Here is a 25,917-nt window from a genome sequence, read left to right on the forward strand (position 1 = left end):
ACTTTGCATCAAAGTGTGTCATAACTCTCTCTGGGTCTGGTCTTGTCTCACTTTCCCCGATTTTGGTTCATTTGTATCACCCTTGTCCTGTTTAACCCCAGCCAATCCCTTTGTTGATTGTCTTTGAGTTTCACCTGTGTCTAGTTAGGTCCATGTCTATATTTACCTAGAGTATTTGTCAGATTCTACTGTTTTGCACTGTCTGTACAGTAGGTGTGCCTGTTTATGCCACTCACTGGAGATTAACACATTAAGACCTGAGGCCGATTCTACAACTGCTTCTAAACCAGTAGTTCTCAAACTCCCCAATGTATTTGGCCAGGGAGAACCCTCCATCTTTTTATGCCAGGGACTTGGACCATTTACTTTACCAATGCTTCCTTAAAGTGTCACCGTCTGAGCCAGGGCAGAACGTAGGACCCAATTGAAGGATGAGGCAGAGGCTGAACGGGTCAATTCATAGTGTTTATTAACTCAATAACTGGGCATGCCATCTAAAGGAACAGCGCTCCTGACACAACATTTCACAATGAAAAGGCATGGTGTAAACACAGGGATTAAATAGACAGGGAAATAGCAGGACACAGGTGATTTCAACAGACAATCAACACTGGGATAGGCTGGGGGACTAAGAGGACACAGGAGGAGAACATGACTAATCAAAGGGTAAGTGAGACAAGACGGGCAACAGCTACAAGGAGGAAACAACAGGAAACAATGGAACAATACTGCAAAATAAGGTACAAGAGTGTAAAGCAAAACCTAACAAGGAAACAAGGACTGCAACATTACTTCAGATTAACAGGGGGGGACACAACTGAAAAGTAAAACACTAACTATCGCTGGGAAACAACAAATACATGAAAACACAACAGGGAGACAGAGCATGTCACAAATCGTGACATAAAGGAGCACTTCACCCATTTGTAAACCTATGTTCATATACTGTAATTGGCCTTCACTATACTAATGCTCATTACATTACATGTATATATATATATATATATATATATATATATATATATATATATATACACACTGTATATGGGGGAAAATCTTGTTTGTATAATATCATTTATTCATTTATTTTATTGATTCAGTGCTTTTATTTCAACATGTTAACTTTCCAGTAAGGGAAAGGCTGTAGTTTCTATTAGCTTGGAATCCCCATCGATGATATCATTGGTAGGCAGCAGGTTTCTGAACTGTCCACAGCCCACCAATGAGACAGAGTGAGTTGATGGAAATGATGCCATCTTATAATGAGCATTATTGGGTTGAAAATGGATGAAGTGCTCTAATGATTACAGGCTCAGAAGGCAATCAGCAATATATTTTTTTTTAAATCGTTGTTTTAAACTTTTGCAGTTTTGTATTCAAAAATAGCAGATCTACATTATCCCAATGTGTGGGATTGATCTTGTAGATTGGCTATTTTTGCTTGCTATTTTGGTGGAAGTGGTGGTTAAGCCCTACTTACTATTTTTTTAAATAGATTTTTAACCATGCATATCAGTAACAGTAAAGGTGCTTTTCTAGCACTCTCTTACAGGAAGATGCATGTGTAAAACCCCACAGCAGAACAGAGGAAACCAGTGAACCACAGCCTTCGCTTCTTCATCTGTTCAATGATGAGGCAGTGTGTGACTTACTGCGACCTCACATAGTTTTAACATTTTGAATAATAGAGAAGCAAAATGAGAAGCAGAAGCTAAAGTGTGTCATATTACTAAACAGAAACATCATTTTGAAAAGAAAAGGGAAGCGAAATCTATCTAATATGAAGATGAATGAATGGGATGGGATGAGTGATGACGAGTTTTGAGAAATTTGTGTTGCAATGTTGTCGTAGAATGATGACTTAGCGATAACTGAGATGAGTGAGTACAGGAAGTGTGACGTTGTTGTTGTCACCCTAAACTGTTCGACACAGGAAGTCATGCACTTTCACTTCCTGCACACAGTAACAAAGATACACGAACAAAGTTACAGGAACACAAGGACTCACACATGTAAAGGTAATGCTACACCGATTATAAATATTGTTGTATGATATATTACTCTGTCATGCTTACATTTTATGCAATATCATTTATTTATTTTTTACTGTTGAGTGAATTTTACTCTGAGTACTCTTGTACTACGCTTGTGGATCTGCTACTTTTGTGTGATGCTGTAGTATGATCAAGTAGGGTATTAATTTACAAAAAAAAAATAAAAAAAAATATGGAGATAAGAGGTTTCTGCCTGACAGCAACGATTTATATATTTCTTTAAAGTATATTTGACCCAAATCTTAGTTTACTTGAATGCTTCTCAAATCACATCTACATGGTGCGAGGGTGGAGGACTAGCCGGCTTAAACACAGCAGGCTGAAGATAAAGCTCAAAGTCAAAGATGTCTTTTCAAGTCACTAGAAGCTGTTGTTTTTAGTGTACTGGTATGTTCCATAACTCAAATATTTTGCAGAATAGAATAAAATGATTCTATTGAAATTATATGAATTCCCTCAAGTGTAAACAAACGCTCCCTCTATGTGTCAAAGTGTCCCTGAGCAAGACATTGACCCCTAACTGCTCCCTATGTGACATACTAACGCCATCCACTGCAACTACTATGTATAATATATCATCATACATCGCTCTCTGTAATGTAATTGCCAATGTTGTTCAAGTTGTAGATCTCCTACTTTTGCTGCTTTTGTGTGACACAGCTGTATTATCGGGCATTCATTAAAATATGGAGATATGAGTTTTCTGCCCGACAGCAACGATATGTCATATTATCAGTGATGGTATGTATATTATACCCAAGCATGTTCTCGGACATGGTTGTGAGTGACAATGATTCTTTGGCTTCAGAAGGAGCCATCATGGACCTCAGTGAGGAGGAGTCTGCTCCTCTGGTGAACAGGGAGAGAGGAGGAAGCCAGCACTCCAGCTCCAGCTCAGGACCTGGTCTACAGGTTCACCTATACTTCGACCCCACCACCAAGGACGTCACAACCATAGGCATGCCCTCTGGCCACACCCACATCTCCGCTGAGGGCGTCTGCATCCTAGCCGCACAGAAATGTGGTAAGATTCTATTCCAGGAAAGGCAGGTCAGCCTTGACATACACAGTTAAAAAACCCTCAGTGTCAATTTATATACATTTCAAGTCACTCAGGATTGACAATGCATTCTCACACCTGTAGCGTCAAACGGGTGACAAGTTGGGGCAGGATTTGACCATTCGTCACCCATTTGATGCGACGGAACTGGGGATGGGGATTGAAAACCGAAAATTACTCCCCAACGTCAGACAGTGATGCGATAGGGCTCTCCTGTTTTGTTGCATATTGACTAGGAGGACGGATGATTTAGAATGCCAAGCCCTCTGTTATGCAACTTGAACGGTGCTGAGTCAGCAGAGGCCGAGACACAAAAAGGAGTCAAATCCATGCAAGAAGTACCTTTGTTTGAATAGCCTGGTAAACCATCACGGTTGCGAAATTCACATTTCCATGTGTGGTCTGCTGAATACAAATGAAACGTTAATTGTTTCATTTGTGATGGTTTAACAAACCATAGCAAATTGGACTGAATGAACTGGAAGAATCAAAGATGAATCATAAATTAAATCCTTAAAGGAATAATGAATTATATACAGATAATTATATAATGATATAACAAAACGGGTCGTAGCACCAGGCACCACGAAGGGTTAATCCGTCCCTGTTTATAGTAGGACTATACGCGACTCCAAAGATGAAACGGAAGCGGGGAGTAGGAAGGACATCCGCATTACTCCCGGATCGTTTCCAGCGATTCCTTTGCACAGACTGTATGACGGAAGCATTTGAAAATGTAGTCAACAGTCTGCCTCCAGAGACTACGTTTCGTGTGACCCACACTTTATAGTCAATGTTCAGGCTTCACGGCCTGAAAATCCAGTAGCGCTGATTGGAGCACTACATCACGCGAGAATCTTGGTCACTAAATACCGGAAGTTAGGTTTGTGATATTTTTGTAGTAAAAGGTGTTGTAAGTAACATCATATCCGGAATTTCACATTTGTGACCGAATTGTGACGAAATTCGAGCAGTCAAATAGTGATGCCCACAAATGTGACATCCGTTTGTAACGCCCCCACATCACAATTTTAACATGGGTGCACCGGTGTCATTATCCACAATTCTGTTGAGACTGCCCATAAGTCCGACATCCCATTACTCCGACTACGTGGCTTCCACGTGCGGTTAGGGTTAGGGTTAGGTATAGGGTTAGTAACCGCCGTAATAATGCGCCGTCGGAACAATGACACGGCACCCAATTCTGCTAGGGCACTCTGGAAAGTCACAGGCACATAATTCGAAAGACAGCTGCAAGGCAAGGACATTTCTTCTGTTGACTGCATTGTTTGTCCTTTGGCAGTAGGGATGAATAGGTCTTGCACTTTTTGTGGTACTGCTGCCTTTTCATTGCTGCTTCCACATCAACCGCAAACTCTCCCCAAAGCACTGTTTTTGTAATGGCTGTGGCACCAAACAGCAGTTTTTTACATGGCTCTTACATGCTGCCTAAATTAATGTTCAGTTGTGGGCAGTTCTGAGGAAGTCTGAGATAGCTGCCAGTACATAACTCAACTCATTCTAACTGTGGCCATACAAAATGCAATGCAATGCAATGACTCCTCAAAATTTGCTATCAAATCAAACTGAATTAGGCCTTTCAGTTCTACCAAGTGCTTCTGAAGTTTTGTGAAAGCAGTTGTTTTTCCTATTTTGAAAAAACAAAACAAAAAACTGCTCATCATATCATAGCTGGTCAGGGCTTGGCAAGCTGTTGGGCACTGGAACAAGACTTTCCCTGAGGCTTATCGCAGACTGTTTTGATTGGCACAAACCTCTCTTTGCCTGCACAGTATGGCCTTTGTGCATTAGGGTAACTTGCATAATGCAAGAGACACACAAGGACGTCAGACTTGTGTGTGTCTCTTGGCCAGGTGGATGGTATGTAGCACTCAGACTCGTTCGCTCCCGAGTCAGTGACCGAAGTTATATATTTAGTTCAGCGATACTGTAATACATTTCGGTTAGATCTGACATCTAAAGTTACCTTGAAATTACATGGGAAAATGTACACTTATAGAGGTTTGGGTTGTGTTGTTACCTTACCATGACGTAACAACAAGTGTTGGTATAGTATATCTTAAGTAGTTGCTATGTTGATTAAACATTGTTAATCTAAAATAGCCTCCCCATTGACTTACATTGCAAGGTGAAACTATTTGAAGAGCCAGATCCAGATCTGACTATCTGATCTGGATGTTCTTCATAATCCAAATTGTAAAATTAAAAGAAAGCTGACTTTATTTATTTTTCATGTGGGTTTTGTAGTGTTGTTGCATGGTCAGTACATGCTTTGTTTGCATTCATTTTGTTTGTGTGTTAAAAGACTGGCTTTGAGAACTGTTTCACCTTGCAGTGTAAGTCAATGGGGAGACTATTTTAGGGTGCTAAACAGTGAATTCCCCTGGACAATGAGGCTCATAAAGGAACAGACCGGGAGAAAGTCCTCAGATACAGCTATGGTATGGGTAGCAACAAAGATACTACAGCTACTACAGTACAGTATCAGTACAGTATTATCATAAAACAATTATGTTAGGACGGCAAGGAACGCAGTCAACCCCCAATTAGACCAAGAGCAAAAACAACAGAGTTATTAGTCATTAGTCCATGGACTGAGGGCATTGGCTACAGACTAGTAGAACATCAGCAGCATCCTGTTGAACACATTGAAGGACCTGCGCCTCCTCAGAAAGAACAGCTTGCTCTGTCCCTTACTGAAGAGGGCATCTGCGTTGTTAGACCAACTCAGCATGTGTACGCCTAGGAACTTGTAGGCGTCCACAGTCTCCATCTAAGCCCTGGGGATGGTGCAGGGAGTTGGGGGTTGGGGGTATCCTGTTGCTCGTGCAACCAGCACCTTGCTCTTGCCTGTGATGAGCTGGAGGTGGTTACCGTCACGCCACCTCATGAAGCTCTATATTTGTCCGTGTTGTCACTCCGTAATGCAGCTGACAATGACGGTGTCATCTGAGGACTTCTGGAGGTGGCACAGGAGGTGACGCATATAGGGCTGGGTGCAGTAACCCCAATACCGCCATAACGCGGTTGGTCATGCATACTGCGGTGTCGAGTTCATAACCGCGATTATTATAATTTATTTTCTTTATTATTATTATTATTTTTTTAAACATTTTTTTTGGGGGGTGGGGGGCTGTTGCAACTTGTATATTGTGTGATATGAAATTGAAAGTTTACCATAATAAACAATAATCATTGTTCAGTGTTATGATTATGACATGTCAGGTCTATTCTAGACTGCTTGTGTGCCAGGCGAGTGGGACTCAGGGGCGGGGTTGGGTCGACTCTTTAAGATCTACGAGCTTACTTTCGATCTTGTAGATCTGCTATTTCTGGCAGCCGAGACGCATCCCTGTTTATCCCGAGTAGTAACGCTAGTTACGCTAGCAAAAAGACCCCCTCGCTCCCGCCCCTCGCACTCACTTCCCACTCAGACCCCTTCCATCCTGCAAGAAAAAGTAAACATTATTGGACTTCATTAAGTCTGGAAGCAGTTACGTTAGAGAGTTAGGGAGTTGCACGAGTGTCTACCTCACGTATCGATAAAAAACATCCATTCGCAGTTTTCGCAGATTTTAGATTAAGAGTAGGCCTATTTAATGAATCACACAGTGGATATATTTTCAACACAAATGCTTCGATGCGAGATTGTGGTGACTAAAAATTCATACCACCCCAGCCATTTTTGACAAACTTGATATATTGTAGGTTGCTGCTATTCATCCTTATATTATCATTAATCTTCCTTGTTATCCTTCCTGTATGTAAGACATAGCAATAAAAAAAATCTTGAATCTTGTTGTTTTTTAAATTACATGATGTCCCCGACCTAGTAGACGTCAAGCAAAGCCTCCTGTTCCCTCTTCAAGTGCAGTTGTTTCCAGGATGTGGTTCCACCCGCAAGTACCAGAACAGACCACAGCACACCTGAGTAAACAGTTAGTTATATCATAGTTGTAGCCCAAGACCTGGTCCCTGGACCTCCCTGAACAATTGGGGACCAGATGGGACAGTCTTTGTGTGGGAATGTGGTGTCAAATGCATGGTGGAAGTTTCCATGACATGCTTTTCACAGCATTCAGTATTTTCTCCTCGACCCTTGCGTCTACTGGTATGCGAATGCCAGGATGATAACATATAACAATGACTAGGATCAAACAACTTTGTAATAAAATGTCAATAACAAAGGTCAATTATGCAACAGTCTTCCCCATTGTTGTTTATTGTTGTCTGACTGATGCAGAAAGCCATTGCCATTAGCACTGCTTGTATTTTGCACTTTCTAGTATACTTGATTTATATTTCCTCAGGAATCCTGCCAGTGTACCAAAGCCTATTTTCCCTAGCATCTTCTGATCTCTCCTACTGGTATCCACCCACACACGTCTTCAGCACAGATGAAAAGCTTCAAGTCCATTTCAGAGTCAGGTGGGTGAGAAATCTTGGAGAAAACCTTCAGCTGCATTTAGTTTTCTCTGGCAAATACAATGCACTGTATCAATATGTTTGAACCTGCACAATTTGGAACCCTAGCGCCCCTATTCTGGGGCAAACATGCGGAAAAAAATAGCTGATCGGCTCTTTTCAGCAAAGACATTTGGTTAGAGGGAAGAAAAGCAGAGGGGTATTAGACCAGTGGTGTACTCAAGTACTGTACTTAAAGACGGGGTGCCATGATTTTCAGAGACCCCCCCCCCCCCCCCCCTAAAACATAATCATCAGGTATTATGGTTATACTAGGAGGAAGATTTTTTTCAAATGGTTAAAATTATGTCTTTATGTGGACACGCCTCCAGTTCATTAAGTATACCTGGTTCTCACCTTAGCACCTCCTCCACCACCTTAGCACCACCCACCTGTCCTAGTCCCTCCTCCTCCTCATGCCCACACCTGTTGTGTTATGATAATGAGGGGGAGGGTATGTTTTTACTATGTCAAGCGCTGTTGTTCTATTGGCACGTTTGACCCTCAAGGTTTCAGCCTCCAGGTAGAAACTGAAAATAGTCAGAGAAGACATAAAACACCATAAAAGCACCACCTTAATGAAGTTCTATCAACCTCATAGACACATGAAAAACAGAAAAAGTGCAAAACCATGGCACCACCTCTTTAAGTACAATTTAGAGGTATTTTTTTCTTTCTTCAGTATTGACAATCTTCAATACTTTTACTTCTACTCCACAACATCTCAGAGGAAAATATTGTACTTTTACTCCACTACAATTATATGAAACCTTTAGTTACTAGTTACTTTGTAGATTTTGATTATTATTACAAAACACACTAACAACTTCAGCCCTATATATATTTCGGCCTTTTGAAAATAGCCGATCTACAAGCTCACAATGCGTTGAAATGCGACGCATTGCAGAGCTTGTAGATCGGCATCAAAAAGATATATTTTGATGCCAATATTTTTGGACTTTTTTACTCAATCACATTTTGAATACGGGACTTCTACTTGTAACAGAGTATATCTACAGTGCAGTATTGATACTTTTACTTTTACTTTTACTAAAACATGTGAGTACTTCTTCCATTACTGGTATAGATGTAGGGTTTAAGTGTTTATGCCTGCAGTTGTCTGACAATACAGTAGTGAGAAGAGCAAAAAGAGCATACAGAAAGGAGATGATGTCGACATTATTTAAGATACTAAAGTATATGGTCTTCATGCATTTACAGGTTTTTCTTTGGCAACTGGTTCGGGCAAGAACCAAGAACATCCTACCGTTACAGCTTGACGAGAGACAGAATCAGTCCCGTGCTCGACTACTGTGTCATTGATTATCTCTTTGCCCAGGTACAGTATAGTGCAGAATCAATATTTAATATGGTCTTAAATTTTCCATTCAGCAATGGCATTGCTGAATGGCCATTGCAATGCCATTGCTGAATGGAAAATTTACACACCTCGGGTGGAAACCTCTTACTGTATGTCCAAAACTGCTACTTTTCAGGATTCAAATTAAAAACCAGCAAAAGTGGCAGATCGACAAACTAAAAACAGATCTACTCACCGGCTTCGAATGCTATCAATGCAGTGAATGGGAGATTATCACGTCTTATCAGACCATTGAATGGGCGAGTAGGCGACATACTGACCTGCGATTTATCAGACCATGCATTGGGCGTAATCAGGAGCTACTGACCTACTCGGAGGCAGAGCAGTCCCCACAACATGATTTACGTTTCTGTGCCTATCGGTACAGGCTCAAGCGAACGTCGCAACGTTCGGGACGGCAACTCGCTCTCTTTAGCTCGCTTGGTGGTCCCTCACACGGCTCCAGTTTGCTTGAGACTGCGCGCCCTCATCATGGTCCGAAACCGAAACTGAACTTTTTAAGTCATCTCCGTCCGTAGGTCAGTATGTCTTGATAACACCCAATGAATGGTCCGATAATGCGGGTACGTCAGTATGTCGCCTACTTCGCCCATTCAATGGTCTGATAAAACGTGATAATCTCCCATTCAATGCATTGATAGCATCCAAATGGGGTGATCTACTACTATTTGGTGCTTTTGTGTGACGCTGTAGTTTGATCAAGTAGGGCGTTAATTTACACAAAAAAAAACACAAAAGGTTAAAATATGGAGATAAGAGGTTTCTGCCCGACAGCAACCATATGGTCTATAACACAGTAAAAGTCATTTTGGATGTGTTTTAGTGCCGCAGTGACTTTGTTGCTAGCGAGGCCGGGGTGTTACCGCCGCTGAGCGCCCAAGAGGAATGTCTTGGCCTTGCAGTGTTGGATCTATGGAGAATGGCCAAAGAGCGCCACCAGAGTATAAGAGAACTCTGCAAGACTGTCAGGTATTAGAGAAACTAAGCTAAAACTGTGTGTGTCTTTTTCTTTTCTTGTGTTTTTTACATATGTATATCATTATTTATTTTCAATTTGTCACTAACATTTGGATTCCTTATGATGTCATATACTGCATATTAACATTCTCTGGATTCTGTGGTCATTACATCAACCACACGCTCTCCCCGCCCCCCTTTCCTTCTCAGCTACAAATTATGCCTCCCCAAATCCCACCGGCACGACATCCAGCAACGGAACCGCCTGGAGCGCTACCGAATCCGGAACTCGCTGAAGCGCTTCCTGCAGAAGCTGGGCGGCTGCTCGGTGGACGAGTGCAGCCTGAAGCTGAAGTACCTGATAGAGCTGGCGGCCGTGGAGCCCTCCCTGGGGACCGAGACCTTCCACGTCGACAACGCTGCCTCCCAGCTGAGGAGCGCCACGGAGCCACCCTTCACTCACATCAGGCTGTCTGGGGAAACCGGCATCCAAACCAGTGGAAATGGTTTGGATGGGAACCAGGTGAGAACACACATACAAGTAGATTGGTGATTCTCAACCTGTTGAATTTCAAGAACCCCCGGTTTGACAAGCATCAGGGCAATAGACCCCCCCATTTGATACTTTTTTCTTTTTCTTAAATCTCTGGGACCCCAATCTACACTGTAAAGTCACAGTGTTAATTTAACTCTGAGAGTGTACAAATGGTTACAGGTCACCCGTAAGGGTCCATTTGATCCCCGACCCAATGTTGAGAACCAGTGAAATAGACCACAAGAAATAGTCATATGAAAGTAGGTCCAATGCTGGATAAAATAATTAGTGTGCAGAAAAAAAGGCGCTCGGGTGGCGCAGTGGTAAAGTCACTGTGCCCACCACCACCACGGAGGTTGTGGGTTCCAATCCACCGTGATGCATCCGGCTTTGTAGTGCGTCTACACAAACGCAATTGGCCCGTGTTCGGGGGAGGGAAGCCGGACGGGGAGGGTGATATTAGTCACTGCGCGTACTCCTACGGGCTGGGGCGGCACCTGTCAGCGGGGAGTGTTGGGCGGGAGGAGTAGGACGAAGGCTCTACGTCCTCCTGGTGGGGGCCAACCAATGGGTCAATAGGATATGAAATGTGTGTGGGGAGGAATCAATTGGCATAACGACTAAATTGGGGAGAAAAAGGGGAGAAAAAATATTGGCTACTCTAAATTAAAAAAGAACAAATTGCCGGTTAGTTTCTACACAGAATAGGGACACCAGGGTTAAAGTGGTTAATAAATAATTATGTGCATTTGTGAATAAACATTGCTATAGGTACAGTATATCATAAATGACATTGGATTGGATAACAAGGAATGCTGATAGTCATTTATTTAAGTCATGAATTGACCACAATAACCAGAACATAAAGAGTTCCTTCAAACAAGAATTGGATGTCACAAGTGTATAGTACATCATACACATAAATATTCCTCTCTCTCTCTTATTTAAAGGAGTGGCAGACTTTCTGTGATTTCCAAGGAATCATAGACATCAGTGTGAAGCGGGTGTGTCATGAGCAGACACAACAGGACTTCCAAATGGTGACCGTGACCCGGAAAGATGACCGATGTTTGGTGAGGGACATATTTAACATTTGTCAATAAAAAAAAAGTCCATATATGGTATGCATTTTTGGATAATTTGTTATTTTGCTTTAGTTTAGTTTAGGACAGCATAATAACATCCGAAATTATGAATTCTAATACTTCATTATTACAGTTATTAATTACATAATTACATTTAATATAGGGAAACATTTTATCCTGGATATTTTCCCTAACCCCAGATGCTCTGAATAAGTGGAAATATTGGCCTAATATGCCAATATTCCTCAATTGTTAACTGGAAAGAAAAAACATAATGGAGTGCATGCTTAGTTCATTTGAATGAAAAACATGTATTAATCATCCCTGTCTTGTGCAACAGGAAGTCAAGTTCCAGAGTCAGACAGAAGCTCAGTCGTTCGTGTCGCTCATCGACGGCTACTTCCGACTGACCACGGACTCCAGCCACTACTTCTGTGAGGATCACGCTCCACCCAGTCTACTGGAGGGGATCGAAAACCACTGTCACGGTCCAATTACGTGAGTGGCCTTTTAAAGACGACTTGGAGGGGGGCTAGTGTGTGTGTGTGTGTGTGTGTGTGTGTGTGTGTGTGTGTGTGTGTGTGTGTGTGTGTGTGTGTGTGTGTGTGTGTGTGTGTGTGTGTGTGTGTGTGTGTGTGTGTGTGTGTGTGTGTGTGTTTGTGTGTGTTTTTTCAGTCTCAGTGGGTCAGTGTGTTACTTGTTTGGAGAATTGAAGGTTGTGAGTTTAAGATCTATGTCAAAAGTTAGACATTAGATCGCCAGTTAGACTTTCCTCCACGGTGGACAGTCCCTAAGAAAGTTTAAACATACCGCAGTGTCTTCAGCTAAGCTCTAAACACATGGTTAGGAAAGCCGTTGAGAGTCAAATAGCCCGGAACATAAATGTTATGTACAGTACATGGCTATTTGCAACCCTTTCCCCTGGCCTATATAAACACATTATACGTTGAAACACAAATACGCACAGGTGCAAATAAAACCATTCGGACTGTCACATGAGCAATACATACAATACAGCCTTACACAAACCATTATTTTGTTGGATTATATTAACTAAAAATAGGATCAAACCTGTCAGGAACTAATGGGCTGCTTTGTGGGATCATTTCCCCCCTCAGTGAATGTAGTGGATACAGCACATGTTTAAAATGGGTTCAAGTCATGTTTCCGCTCTTAACATGCATGTAGTATACTATACCATTCTTTAAAATATGTTTTTTTCTGTATCATAGGATGCAAAAATAGCCGATCTACAAGTTTACAACGTGCTATAAGTGATTACTTGATTTAAACTAAATGTTTATTGTTCAAATGTTAAAGTATTCCAATAGTAATCATTGCTATAGAGTGTTTGTTCAGGTGTCCGGCTCTTTAATAAATAGAAAATACATTTTCAGGTGGGTCACCCATGTCATCCAATCAGGAGAAAGAACCTCATAGAGATCACGTATAAGCTTGTGTTCCAATTCCAAATGTGTCTGCTCATTTATGTTTCCTCACTTCCAATTTCACTTCTTTATCCTGTATGAGTTCTCTCTCCTGATTGGATTAAATTGGTTTTCAATATCTAAAAAACTACAAAACATTTCAAAGTAAAACGTTCAGGCATGTGTCCACAGTAAGCTGTTTTTAAAGAGTTTCTAGGTGAAAGTATGAAGAAGTGGTGATGTACCAAAATCTTCCATTGACTTCCATTATAACTGTCTTAACTTTTTTAAGTGAAATGTGTCTAAAACTACAAAATATTTCAAAGATTCATGTACAAGCACATGATTCCACAGTAAGCTGAACATTTTAAAGTTTGAATGGGGTTGAACTGGGGTTTCTAGGTGTAAGTATGTAGGAATAGTAGCGTGCCAATGTTTTGGGGAGAATAATAAATAAATAGTGAGAACATCTATAGTTCTGCTGCTGCAGCGAGCCCACAAATAGTGAGGATTGGATATAGGATTTGATATAGCAGCACAGTATAGATAGTGTGCTCGCTGCTGCTGCAGCAAGCCCACAATGAGCATTAGTGAGAGTACCTAATATATGAAGATAGGTTGAAAATGGGTGAGGTCGTCCTTTAAAGGAGGAGTTCACCCAAAAAATATTTTCTATCAATTTCACACACTATGAAGCCTTGGATCCATGGATTCTTTTTTGTTTTTGTCGCATTCCTAAGCTAATAATTTGATTCCAGTCTCCTACCGGCTAATGTATCCAGTAGGAGACACAAAGTAGATTATTTGTGTCTCCTACCAGAAATACACACGGTCATCAAATTATTGTCTTAGGAATGCCACAAAAAAAAAAAAATCCATGAAATCAAGGCTTCATGGGGTGTGTAATTGATAGAAAATAAGTAATTATTTGGGTGAACTCCTCCTTTAACAACATAAAACCTGGCGTCCCAATTTTGGGCCATGTCGTGCCAGTGTTGTGCAGAGTAAAGAGATCTACAAGCTCACAACATGTCACTTATATGCAACACATTGTGAGCTTGTACATCGGCTGTTGGTGTTTTCAAATGCAGCTGTTTGGAGAGGTCACATCTTGCTTCATGTGGTATGATCAGGTCAGAGTTTGCGGTCAACAAGCTGAGGAAGTCAGGAGGGAAAGGCGGCACATTCCTTCTACGTCAGAGTCCTAAGAACTATGACAACTTCTTCCTCACCGTCTGTGTTCAGGTAAACAATCAACGCCCCATAATGAGGGTTTATTATACTGAGTAAGTAACAGAATAGTATTCTCATAATGTAGAACCTCGTGGACATATATTAGTCCCATAGCCATAAAGCTTCCCGTTTTGCAAATCTGTTTAATTTTGTTGTCATTTCCAGACCTCACTTGGACTTGATTATAAAGACTGTCTCATTATCAAGAACAAGAATGATCACTATGGTCTACCTGGAGTGCCGAAATCCTTTGTGAGTTTAAGAGAGCTCACCGCCTTCTACCAACACAACATGCTTCTCCTCGCTGACATCCCCGTCAAGCTGGGCCGCTGCTGTCCACCGAGACCCAAAGGTGCAATGAATAATTGACTGATTACTGGAATGGACATATAATATGTCAACAGCAAAAGCTGAACAGAGCCAACAGCAAGACGTTTTCTTTTCACTGCCGTGAAGTGATAAGCCTCTATTTTTCTTCGCGTTACCGACAATGGGTGTACATTGTTATTATTTAACTTTCTAGTGAACATCCGAGTAGAAGTAAAAGTATTGGAAATTGGAAATACTCAGGTAAAGTACAAATGCCTCAAAATTGTACTTAAGTAGGCTACAGTAATTAAGTAAATGTACTTAGTTACTTTCCACCGCTGAAGATGGAGAAACAAGGTTTCCGCTCGACAGCAAACGAAATGGTGTGCATATCAGTGTGCACATTACACCAATATACTGTCTCACCAACAAATTAATCATTTGAGCGAGTTTAGATGCATATCTTCTATTTTGCGATCCATCATCCATCCATCATCTATATAAGCGATTCCCACCAGTGGGCCGGGGCCCACTGTTGGTCTGTGAGGATATTGCAAGTGGGCCCCTAAATAATTGGTAACGCACTACGATTTTATTGATAATATAAAATCAATATCAATTATGGGTGGGACGCAAACACTTTCAAGATTTTCATGTGGGCCCTGATCTAGAAAAGGTTGGGGGAACCACTGATCTATATGGGCCAGACCAGAAGTCAGGGACACGAAAGGTGGCAAAATCTCTTTGGCACCATTTTGTTTGTAGGGTCCATATAAGTACTTTGAAACATGATAGCCTTTTCAAATGAGTAGCTTTAATACTTTTTAGGATATTTTTTTTTTTGCCATTATCTCCCCACATTATTTGCACAGTAGTCCTGTACCTGTCCTGGCCTATAGACCTGTTGGCAATTTGGTGGTAGGAGAATTTCTCACTTGAACAATGGGTACCTAGACATGAAAAATCACAGAGGTGCTCGTCGGCCATAGTGCCACGAATGCCGCAATAGCCAAATCAAATATGGCTGCCATCGGCTATGATGAAAATCCAACTTCTTTGTTTCTGAGTGTATATACACATGCAATACCTCCATTTTGACTAATTGTGGGATGGGGAATTAATTTCTGATATTGTTATGACAACTTTGGGTGATGTTGACCTTGAAAGGTCCTTGGCCATAACTTGGCCATTGTTAGGACTAAAAACAGGTGCAATAAGACTAATTCAACTAATTCTGACATTTATAATTCCGTTCTGATATTGTTTTGACCATTAAGGAGCATCTTGTCATTGAAATATCAAAGTCAATGTAATTTTTCAATAACTCAGTTACTCAATAATTGTGTTCTTCACAATCACTTTCATTGTATTTTTTTTTCAATAATGATTGATTTGTTTTGTTTATAACAAAAGACATACACATGAGACATATAACAATCATAAATATCCCCTTTAACTTTGTCATAACACAAAATCAAACAAGAAAAAGTGCTCCTCGGAGCTCAAGTCTCCGCCAGGTCAGGTAGGTTATTATGGCCTCCTGGTAGCGCTATAACAGGCCAATGTGAAAAGGAGGGCATTTCTTCCTTGGCAAAGTGGGAATCTATGCGGAACATTTTATGGAAATCGCATGCTGCGTTCAGGATTTGAGGCATTTTGTTCAAAACTAACCAATCCTGCAAACTTTGGCAGGTGTGTGTTTATGACGAGGAGCACCCACGGGATCAGTGTCTACGACATCATGTTACTTTGTAGATTTTGATTATTATGTGTGTGTGTTGTGCCTTGGGATATTTAGCTATGCACACTTCTCTGGGGCATGAGATGATCTGTTTACTGGGTTGTGAAAAGAACAGGAGCACTCAAAAAATGTGCCTGCGTCATCATTGGCCACTGTCTCCCCTCGGGGCTCCACACGTCCTAACACCTTCTTCCCCACGCATCGGGGATACCATAGTCTTATAAATATTATTTCAATCCCACTCACATCTCACAGGTATACTACGCTTCATTTGTCTTAGAGACAGAAAACTAAATCTGATATATAACTTCAGTTACACGTATTAACTTTAAAAAAATACAAAAAAAAATACAAACATATACCACACACTGTAGGCCTACAGTAGTACTCACTACAACACTCACTTCTACTGTACAGTATGTCACAGGAGCAATCCATATGAATTCAACAGTGAAAGCATTATTCCTTTTCACATTGGCAAAGTAATCACCGAAAATCATTATTCAATATACCAACAGTCACACAAAAGTTCTACATCCAGTCCAGTGCTTTTCTATTCCGCACATACAACATACCATCATGTCAACAAAATGTTTCCCTCAATACAACAGTCACAACAGGACTCCTAAAATAATGCTATACTATGGTATTATGAAAACATGGCATCTGTCTACCTAACATGCTATCTAAATTACATTTTAGCCTTTGCATAATCCTGCAAGTTCGTCAAGGCTAGGGCAAGTGCTACAGGCTTTTTAGACAAGTATACGTACAACCCATACAGTAAACAGATCCACACTTCTCATGCCCCAGAGAAGTGTACATAGTTAATATCACAAGGTACAACACACACCTGAGGTCATAGGTGCCGATGCTGTGGGTGCTCCTTGTCATAAACACACACCTGAGGTGGTGCTAGGGGTGCACTGGGCGCTTCGCGTGCCGCCAGTTTTCTGAACAAACATATGTTGCTACCAGTGGTGTAAAGTAACTAAGTACATTTACTCAAGTACTGTGCTTAAATACACGTTTGAGGATGTTTTACTTTACTGGAGTATTTCCAATTTGCAGTACTTTTACTTCTACTCAGGGGCAAATGTTGTACTTTTACTCTACTACAATTTTTGGAAAACCTTAGTTACTAGTTACTTTGTAGATTTTGATTATTATGTGTGTGTGTTGTGCCTTGGGATATTTAGCTATGCACACTTCTCTGGGGCATGAGATGATCTGTTTACTGGGGGGATATGTATCCCCGCTGTTTACAGCGGGGATACCATAGTCTTATAGACAAGTATACGTACAACCCATACAGTAAACAGATCCCGTCATGCCCCAGAGAAGTGTACATAGTTAATATCACAAGGTACAACACACACCTGAGGTCATAGGCGCCGATGCTGTGGGTGCTCCTTGTCATAAACACACACCTGAGGTGGTGCTCAGGGGTGCACTGGGCACTTCGCGTGACACCACGGCGTGCCGCCAGTTTTCTGAACAAACATTTTGCTACCAGTGGTGTAAAGTAACTAAGTACATTTACTCAAGTACTGTACTTAAATACACTTTTGAGGATTGTTTACTTTACTGGAGCTGTAAAATGTGTATATTACTAATTATTATGTTCAATCCAAAATATCATGCTTTAAGTCTTAGGCTGCATTTACACACCTGCTTGTCATTAATGCTTAAAAATATCTATGACCATTATTTTTATCAGATGTCCGATACATTTTAATCATGCCGGACATTGGGGCCGGCCACAAAAAATCCTAGCGCGACCTCTGATTATCTGATATATATATATACAAATACATGCTAGGGTTCATGTGGTTAAATAAGTGAATGAAAGAGATTGAATAATGTTTTTTTCCCCTCTGTATGACATGTTCTATTCAAAAAAAGTTAAGAGATTTTTTTCATTCTTTGGAACTATGGTTGGTGTCATTGAAGGCTGATAACTGGGACTAAGCTACTACTTGGGAAGGGCTATCATGTTGAAATATTATCTAGATATATAGACCTTTTCAAAATACCAAACTAGAGTTTGCCACCTTGAGTGTCCCTGATTAGTGAAACTGCTGGCCTGGGCCCATGGACTGATATTATTGTACGTACTATAATTCCTCACACCCACTACCTTTCCTGCTGCGTCTGCAGAGCTCACCAACCTGATCATCATCCGCAACAGCAGTTCCGTAGAAGCCAGAGGGTCCCCAGCACCTCAGAGGAACAAGCAAACCCACATCCAGTTCCAGAAGATCAAACACGAGGACCTGACATGGGTCACTATATGGAACAAACATTCTACTGTTTTGTCCAGATCTAAGCTGGCATGTCATGTACAAAGATGTGTAGTAGTGTACGAAGCTTACATAGTGTGTTATTGTGTTGTGTCTCATCAGCACGAGTGTGTGGGACAGGGGTCCTTCAGTCGGATCTTCAGGGGCAGTAAGATAGACGTCCGCGACGGGGAGAGACGGGGAGAGACTGAAGTCCTTCTGAAGGAGCTTGATGTCGACCACAAGAACTACTGGGAGGTGGGATTCTGTGCAGAATAAATGCAGTGCAATTTCAATTGTACACCATTATTTAATCATAAATGTAAAAAGAAAAAGTTATATATATATATACTGTATATGCATGGAGTCCAAACTCTGCAAGCTTTGCCTTTTCTTAGAGTGACCTGATCAGCTAAAAGTAAAATGACACTTTGGTAGAAGTTTGGGTTGTGTAGTTGTACGTATATTGTCAGAATCAGTGGTGGAAAGTAACTAAGTACATTTACTCAAGTACTGTACTTTTACTTTACTGAGGCATTTGCAATTTCCAAAAATCCAAAAAAGTTCCCCCCCACTAAATCTCAGAGGCAAATATTGCTTTTACTCCACAAAAATGATTTGAAAACTTTAGTTACCATTACTTTGTAGACTTCAATTATTATTACAAAACATACAAAACATGCAAAACATAACCTCTTCAGCCCTATTTAAAAAGATTTTAATATATTTTATACATATGATACCTTCTAAAGCGGGACATTCTGCAAAATGAGTTCCTTTACTTTTGGTACTTTAAGTATATTTTGATGCCAAAACTTTAACTCAAGTAATTCTTGTTTACCAGACTTTTTGCAGTGTGAGTGTTTCTACATTGTATTATTGATACTTAAGCAAGTTAAATAATTACTTTTTCCACCACTGGTTAGAATCTGCTTAGCTTGCGATCGTTTATGTGCTAAAAGGGTGATTTTGAGACCTGTTTCCCTGGGCAATGTCAGTTGCAAAACAAAATATTTTTGCAATATCGTTTTATAATCAACGGAGCAACTACTGCAGACGAAAACCCCAAAACCTAATGGAGTTAGATCATGGCAAGGTAACTACACAACACAAACCTCTACCAAAGTGTAATTTTGCTTTGACTTGATGAGTTGACCACAGTATAAATACAGCACAATGTGTAAAGCCTGGTTTATACTTCATCATAGTGTACATGTGACGCTTAATATTATTTTCAATAGCCATGATGACAATGAGACATCTTTCTCTTCAGTCTTTCTTTGAAGCTGCCAGCATGATGAGCCAGATTTCTCACAAACACATTCTTCTTGTCTACGGCATCAGTGTTCATGGACCCAAAAGTAAGGAACAGATTACACCAAAATGTACTTACTGTACATATCCTATTGTTTTAAACACTTAAACCCTCTGTAGGGCATAGCAGTGGCGGCCATTTTGTGGTTCCACTCAAATTCACTCCATTGATGTTTCCCATAGATATTTACAAAAATATTTATATCAATTATTTTAAGCCTAGAACCAAGCCATCCACAGTCCTGGTGAATCATGGCCATAAAACATTTGATTCTGTGAAGATTTTTCTTTTTTAATATTTAATTATATGATATACTATTTTACTACTTTAATAAATACCCTTTGTTTTGCGGAGTCCCCCAGGGATCTATACTATGTCTGCAACTTTTCCCCTCTAGTCCAAATATAGCCGGTCTACAAGCAGACGCAATGCGTTATGAGGATTGAGATATGCTATGTTTGGCAAATGTTCGGTCGATTGTGTACTGTGTTAAAATCATTTTCACCATGATGCATGTATTGTTTCCTGTGCATGCTATGATCTTTGCACGTCTTTTTACATTTGCTAATAATTATTATGACAAAGGGGATAATTGTGTCCACTTGTCCAAACAGATGAATTTATATTAGCTCACATCTTTAAAAAGAGAAACAAATATCAAGCCAAAAAGAAAATATAGCAACATGTTTCAACCACTATACAGTTCTTCCTCAGGCAGTGTAGTGAGTATTTTTAACACCTCAAGAATGATTAAAGCTGCACTATGTAACTTTCCTCTTCTACCCCCGGACATTTTTACCATTGGGCTAATAGGGCCTTTATGCTTACTCAGGGGATAAATTGAATCTTTTCTTGACCATCAGGTCAAAAATTCGTGTCAGATCCTGTGTCTAGGTGAGACATAACCTTTGACACGATCTAAATGTGTCTGTAAATACTGTAGAAGAGCAGGGAGACCAAATACAACCACCCCAATTGTATAAGTTATATTGTATTAACATACTCTACCATACAGATTGGACTGAATTAAAATGTATTCATTAAAAAAAAGTTACTACCACATGGGCACAAAATGCTTACTTCAGCGTGTCCCTGGTTCAACTACCGGCCGGGGGGACCGTTTACTGTGTGTCAGTCTCTTACTCTCTGCCTGTCCTGTCTCTCTTCTCACTGTCGCTATTGAAATATTCATACTTTGTCATGAAAAAAATAGCTGCTCTACAAGTGCTGAGATTGTAGATCAGTTCATTTCACTGTGCGACACACCGGTGTATGATGGAGTATTTAAGCATAGGAGCCTAGGCTACTAACAGTATAATGGCATGCCCAAAATATATAAGGAAGCCTGCGTTAACAGGGTTAAATTAGTCCAATTCGACTGGTTCAGGAACATTTTCAGTGCTAGCGTCCCTATTCTCAGGTGAACATTTGGCGGAAATAGCCATTCTACAAGCTCTCGGCGCGTTGCTGAGCTTGTAAGTTTTGAGCTTGTAGATCGGCTATTTTTGAAGAGATTTGGTGTAGAGGAGAAAAAACAGGGTAGAATTTCCTACATTTAAATATATATTATTTCAAAAGATTTTAAACAGTTTAAACAAAAAGATCTCAACTTTTCATCAATTAAAAGCAATTCCAACATCTTTCAAAAGTATTTCATAGATACAATCTAAAACTCTAAAAATGTACATAAAGAAAAAAAATAGCAGATCTACAAGCTCACAACACGGAGCAAACCGGAAATGTCTCTTATTTCTCTTTTGGGTCTTGAGCTAAAACGTTTGAGAACCCTTGATATACAGTAGACTACTGGAGACCTCAGTCAACAAAGTATATAGGTTTAAAAATCTGCTATGAAATAAATACAATTCCACCATCACATCTTCAGATTGAGTAAGCCAGGTGTAACTTTAAACACCATTCTTATACATCACGCATGATGATAAAGCACTGATGACAGCACACACACAATGTAGTTACACACACCTCACTGCACACTCTAGTCTTGACCTCACCTGGCATGTGTGTGTGTGTGTGTGTGTGTGTGTGTGTGTGTGTGTGTGTGTGTGTGTGTGTGTGTGTGTGTGTGTGTGTGTGTGTGTGTGTGTGTGTGTGTGTGTGTGTGTGTGTGTGTGTGTTGCAGACATCATGGTGCAGGAGTTTGTCAAGTGTGGGGCCCTGGACCTCTACCTGAAGAGGGTAGAGGGGGGCAGATCCGTGTCAGTGAGCTGGAAACTTGACGTAGCTAAACAGCTCGTCTCGGCCCTCACCTTCCTGGTGAGATGATCAAGTCTTTGGTGCTCTTCTGTCCTTGCAGTTACAATCAGACAGATCGGAACAGTCTTTAGTGTCCGTAACTGGGAATTTGCCTCTACGTACTGTACGTACACAATTAACTGGTAGCATGCACAGGAAATGTTGGCAATGATTGTATGTGGTTTGTGAGATTTACCTGGTTCCGGACACACACACACACACACACACGCACACACGCGCACACACACACGCGCGCACACACGCGCACACACACCTCTTATAGACAGCTAGCCTCCTTTATGTAGCCACGCCATAAACAATTGCCCTACGAGTTGTCATTAGTAATGAAATGTTACTGACAATGAATTGAATATGGCAGTTTGAAGACAAGTTCGCTTCCATTCATCAGTGTGATGTATACAATCGTATTATACATGACAATAATGTAATCGAACAATATCAAAAACTCATTAAAGAGCTCACAGCACTAAATAGGGTTAAAGGGGCTACACCATGAATTAAAAAAAAATATATTATATATAAATATTGCCCCCTAATACGTTTTAAACAGGTTGTAAGCCTAAAAAACATCCAGATCGTTTTTCTCACAATCTGACTGTCTGTCATTCCAAGCTTTTTCAGCTGCAATACCAAAACGTCCTATTGGGCAGGGGGGAGCTACTGAGCAATTCTGTCTGGCCATCGTCAATGCAAAATCAGTGCAAGTGACATCACTTGCACAGCCATTCTGAAATGGCCTGTTCAGACACGCCCATTCAGGAAATCCATGAAATGAGCATGAATGACTGAATGTTAAAAAATATATATTTTTTGGGGTACAAGAGACACTGGGGAGCCCAAAAAATACTAAAAACCTAAAAAAAAATGAAATTCATGGTGTAGCCCCTTTAAGGGATTCACCTTAACAGACATTAAATGTGTGATTCTCAACCTGTGGGCGGGGTTCAAGGGTGGGCCGCGAAGGTATTGCAAGTGGGCCAACAAATAATTGCCAAAACACTAAGATTTGAATGATAATATAACATTAATATTATAGAATAATGTAAAAGAAAAAAAAGTCATGGCATTTTTCCTTTAAAACCTTAAAAAGAAATTTGTTTTCTTTGTGATACCAATACATAGTAACTACACTATATATATATATATATATATATATATATATACGTATACTATGTTAGTTCCATTGATCCAAGCCAGAACACAATCAATTGATTGATCATTAAAATAAGCTCTGACACACACACACACACACACACACAAACAATATTAATCCACGAGTCACACAGCATTATTACATTCTGGATACATACGTGCTATAGTATGCAGTCACTCCAGGTCAACAGCATTTCTCTATATTTGTCATGAATATTCCCTTTTTCTGTCTTCTAAAGCACTGTTTCTCAACCTGTGGGCCGGGGCCACTAGTTAGCCTTGGGGATATTGCAAGAGGGCCCCTAAATAATTGACAAAACGCTAAGATTTTAATCATGCTGTATAAAATAAATTAAAAAGTCACAATATTTTTTCTTATCTTTAAAACCTTGAAATAGGGACTAGTATGGGACTAGTATGTTAGTTCAATTGATCCAAGCCGGAACACAATCGTTTGATTGATCGTTACATGCTCTCAAAACGTATGCGGCCGGCCCACCCATCTGACCACTTAAACACGTCAGCCAGTCATGGTCAGATGGGTGGGCCGAACGATTTGGAGATATTCAAGGGGTGGCCCTCGTCCGCAAAAGGTTGAGAACCACTGTCGGCATTTAATGGCGTTGTGTCCTGTTGTTTCACAGGAGGAGGAGAACATTGTCCATGGAAACATCTGTGCTAAGAACGTACTGCTGGCCAGAGAAGGAGACTTGTCTCAGGGGAGCTCACCCTTCATCAAGCTCAGCGACCCGGGCATCAACGTGTCAAGGCTGGACAGAGAGGGTAGCGTTCATATTTACATTAGACCTTTTCGTGCCTTTTCGTGTTTATAATTTTTTTTAAATACCTCAAAGAAAAAACAAGGCACTTTTCCCCATAAAACATAATTCCACAAAAACAAAGAAACGATGCATTCTATAGCCTGATTAGCCTTGGTTAGCTGGTGGGTAAAAATCTGCCAACCTTTCTTCCATTATCAAACAACACAACTTTTGTTCAATATAAGATGCGATCCGATTCTACCTGGATCTTGTTATTGATCAAAACGGCACTCAAAAGGTGCTAATTCGGTGCAGGCACCAAACAAGAAGCACTCTTATTAATGGTTACACTGTAACACACACAAAAGAGCATTGTGGATTGTGATCTGTGGTTTATGAATCCGTTCAAGGAGATGGGCAGGAATCTTTTTCAATGGGCTGTTTTATTCCTGTTGCTGTTGGTATGGCTGCCAGTTCCCACCTGATGTTTGGTGGGAGTTCTGACTGCTCCAGACCATACTGAATAACTGCTAGCTTGCATAATGTCTTCAAACCAGGACTTAAGTCTAAGGTGTACAGGTCATTAGTGTAGTATCCTCCAAAGATGATACAATTTCCCACCATGCAACAGCACATGAAAGTCATTGGAGGCGGGCCTTTCCCCTTCGGCTCAACCTTCTTCCAGGAGAAGGTCTCTGGATTTAATTTCCAAAGATCATTGAAGCTCTGGTTCATGTTGCAGCCACCAAAAATGTACAGCTCTCCATTGTAGACAAAGGCTGAATGACCCAGGCGTCCTTCTGGAAGAAGCTGTGTAGAGGGTGTGCTCAGCCAGCAGTTGGTCTCTGTGTCAAACACTCTGATGCTGTTGTAGCAGTGATGCACAGACAGGTCCACTTGGCCCCCAAATACAAACATCTTTGTCCCGATGATGGTGGCAGAGTGCCATGATGAATTAAGTGCCTGAGTGCCTCTGGTGTTAATTAAAGACCAAACCATTGTGACGGTGTCCAACTTGTAGATGTCATTAGATGCAGTTCTAGTCCGCACAATGTATCCTCCATGGATATACATGACCTTATCCGAGACACAGGCCGAATGGTGGCACCTCGCCTCTGGAACAGTCCCAGAAATCATGGGCTTCAGCCATCTGTGGGTGTCGACATCAAAGGCATGAAGCACGTTGCAGCAAGCCCCCCACTTATTACCCCCCCACTTATTACCCCCCCATATGTAGATGATATTATCTATCATTACAGCTGTGTGGCCGAAGCGCTTGGAGGGAACCTCAAAGGGAGGTTCTCTTCCAGACGTCACTGGGTGCGCCTTCATCCAGCGCAAGGACCTTGTGTTGAAAATGTGCACAATTAACCCGACCACGTCATCGTTAACAAAGTGGTACACCTCGTGCCCTATTGCAACAGGCACGTGATAGATATGGAATGGTGGTGATGATGGTATTCCATTCAGGTGGACTGTCCAGTTGAACATTTCTCACACCGTGGATAAAATATGTTTTTTCAAGTCTTGCTTCAGTAAAAGTCTGCAGTCCTATACTTATTGGTTATTCTGCAGGCTACTACTTATTGGTCCAGTCAGTGACGCAAATGTCATGCAAAGTCTGACCAATCAGCAAAGGTTTAGTCAAAGAGTTGGGATCCCCAATACAGCACCAGCACAACCTGGAAGTCCCCTGTACAATTTACAATTTAGGCATTTAGCAGACGCTCTTAATCCAGAGCAATTTACAGTAAGCAAGATAAACACAAGGTAATATATCAAATGCATAGAAATAGTAATCTAGGATCATAGGTAAACCAAGAATCATCAGTCTAAACATTATGATATCCAAAAATAAATAATAAT

General features: G+C 40.8%; 1 protein-coding gene across 2 annotated transcripts in view; it reads left to right on the forward strand.

Annotated features, from left to right (window-relative positions):
- Nucleotides 1-1,883: 1,883 nt before the first annotated feature.
- jak3 (Janus kinase 3 (a protein tyrosine kinase, leukocyte)) overlaps nucleotides 1,884-25,917 on the forward strand; it is a 32,494-nt gene continuing 8,460 nt past the window's right edge. Inside the window, exons 1-15 of one of the 2 annotated variants that reach the window (XM_084065698.1) lie at nucleotides 1,884-2,018; nucleotides 2,866-3,078; nucleotides 7,446-7,563; nucleotides 8,821-8,938; nucleotides 9,804-9,949; nucleotides 10,148-10,460; nucleotides 11,423-11,545; nucleotides 11,898-12,055; nucleotides 14,118-14,229; nucleotides 14,383-14,569; nucleotides 18,428-18,552; nucleotides 18,673-18,807; nucleotides 19,823-19,910; nucleotides 22,005-22,138; nucleotides 23,935-24,073. In XM_084065698.1, coding sequence (XP_083921824.1) covers nucleotides 1,940-2,018; nucleotides 2,866-3,078; nucleotides 7,446-7,563; nucleotides 8,821-8,938; nucleotides 9,804-9,949; nucleotides 10,148-10,460; nucleotides 11,423-11,545; nucleotides 11,898-12,055; nucleotides 14,118-14,229; nucleotides 14,383-14,569; nucleotides 18,428-18,552; nucleotides 18,673-18,807; nucleotides 19,823-19,910; nucleotides 22,005-22,138; nucleotides 23,935-24,073 — 2,188 coding nt within the window. In that variant the 5' untranslated portion in view covers nucleotides 1,884-1,939. Of the gene's footprint in view, nucleotides 2,019-2,862; nucleotides 3,079-7,445; nucleotides 7,564-8,820; nucleotides 8,939-9,803; nucleotides 9,950-10,147; nucleotides 10,461-11,422; nucleotides 11,546-11,897; nucleotides 12,056-14,117; nucleotides 14,230-14,382; nucleotides 14,570-18,427; nucleotides 18,553-18,672; nucleotides 18,808-19,822; nucleotides 19,911-22,004; nucleotides 22,139-23,934; nucleotides 24,074-25,917 lie in introns of both variants that reach the window. The other variant, XM_084065699.1, reaches the window with a different exon arrangement.

The sequence above is a fragment of the Gymnoscopelus microlampas genome (genome assembly GCF_963454915.1).
Source record: "Gymnoscopelus microlampas genome assembly, chromosome: 9".
Taxonomy (NCBI): domain Eukaryota; kingdom Metazoa; phylum Chordata; class Actinopteri; order Myctophiformes; family Myctophidae; genus Gymnoscopelus; species Gymnoscopelus microlampas.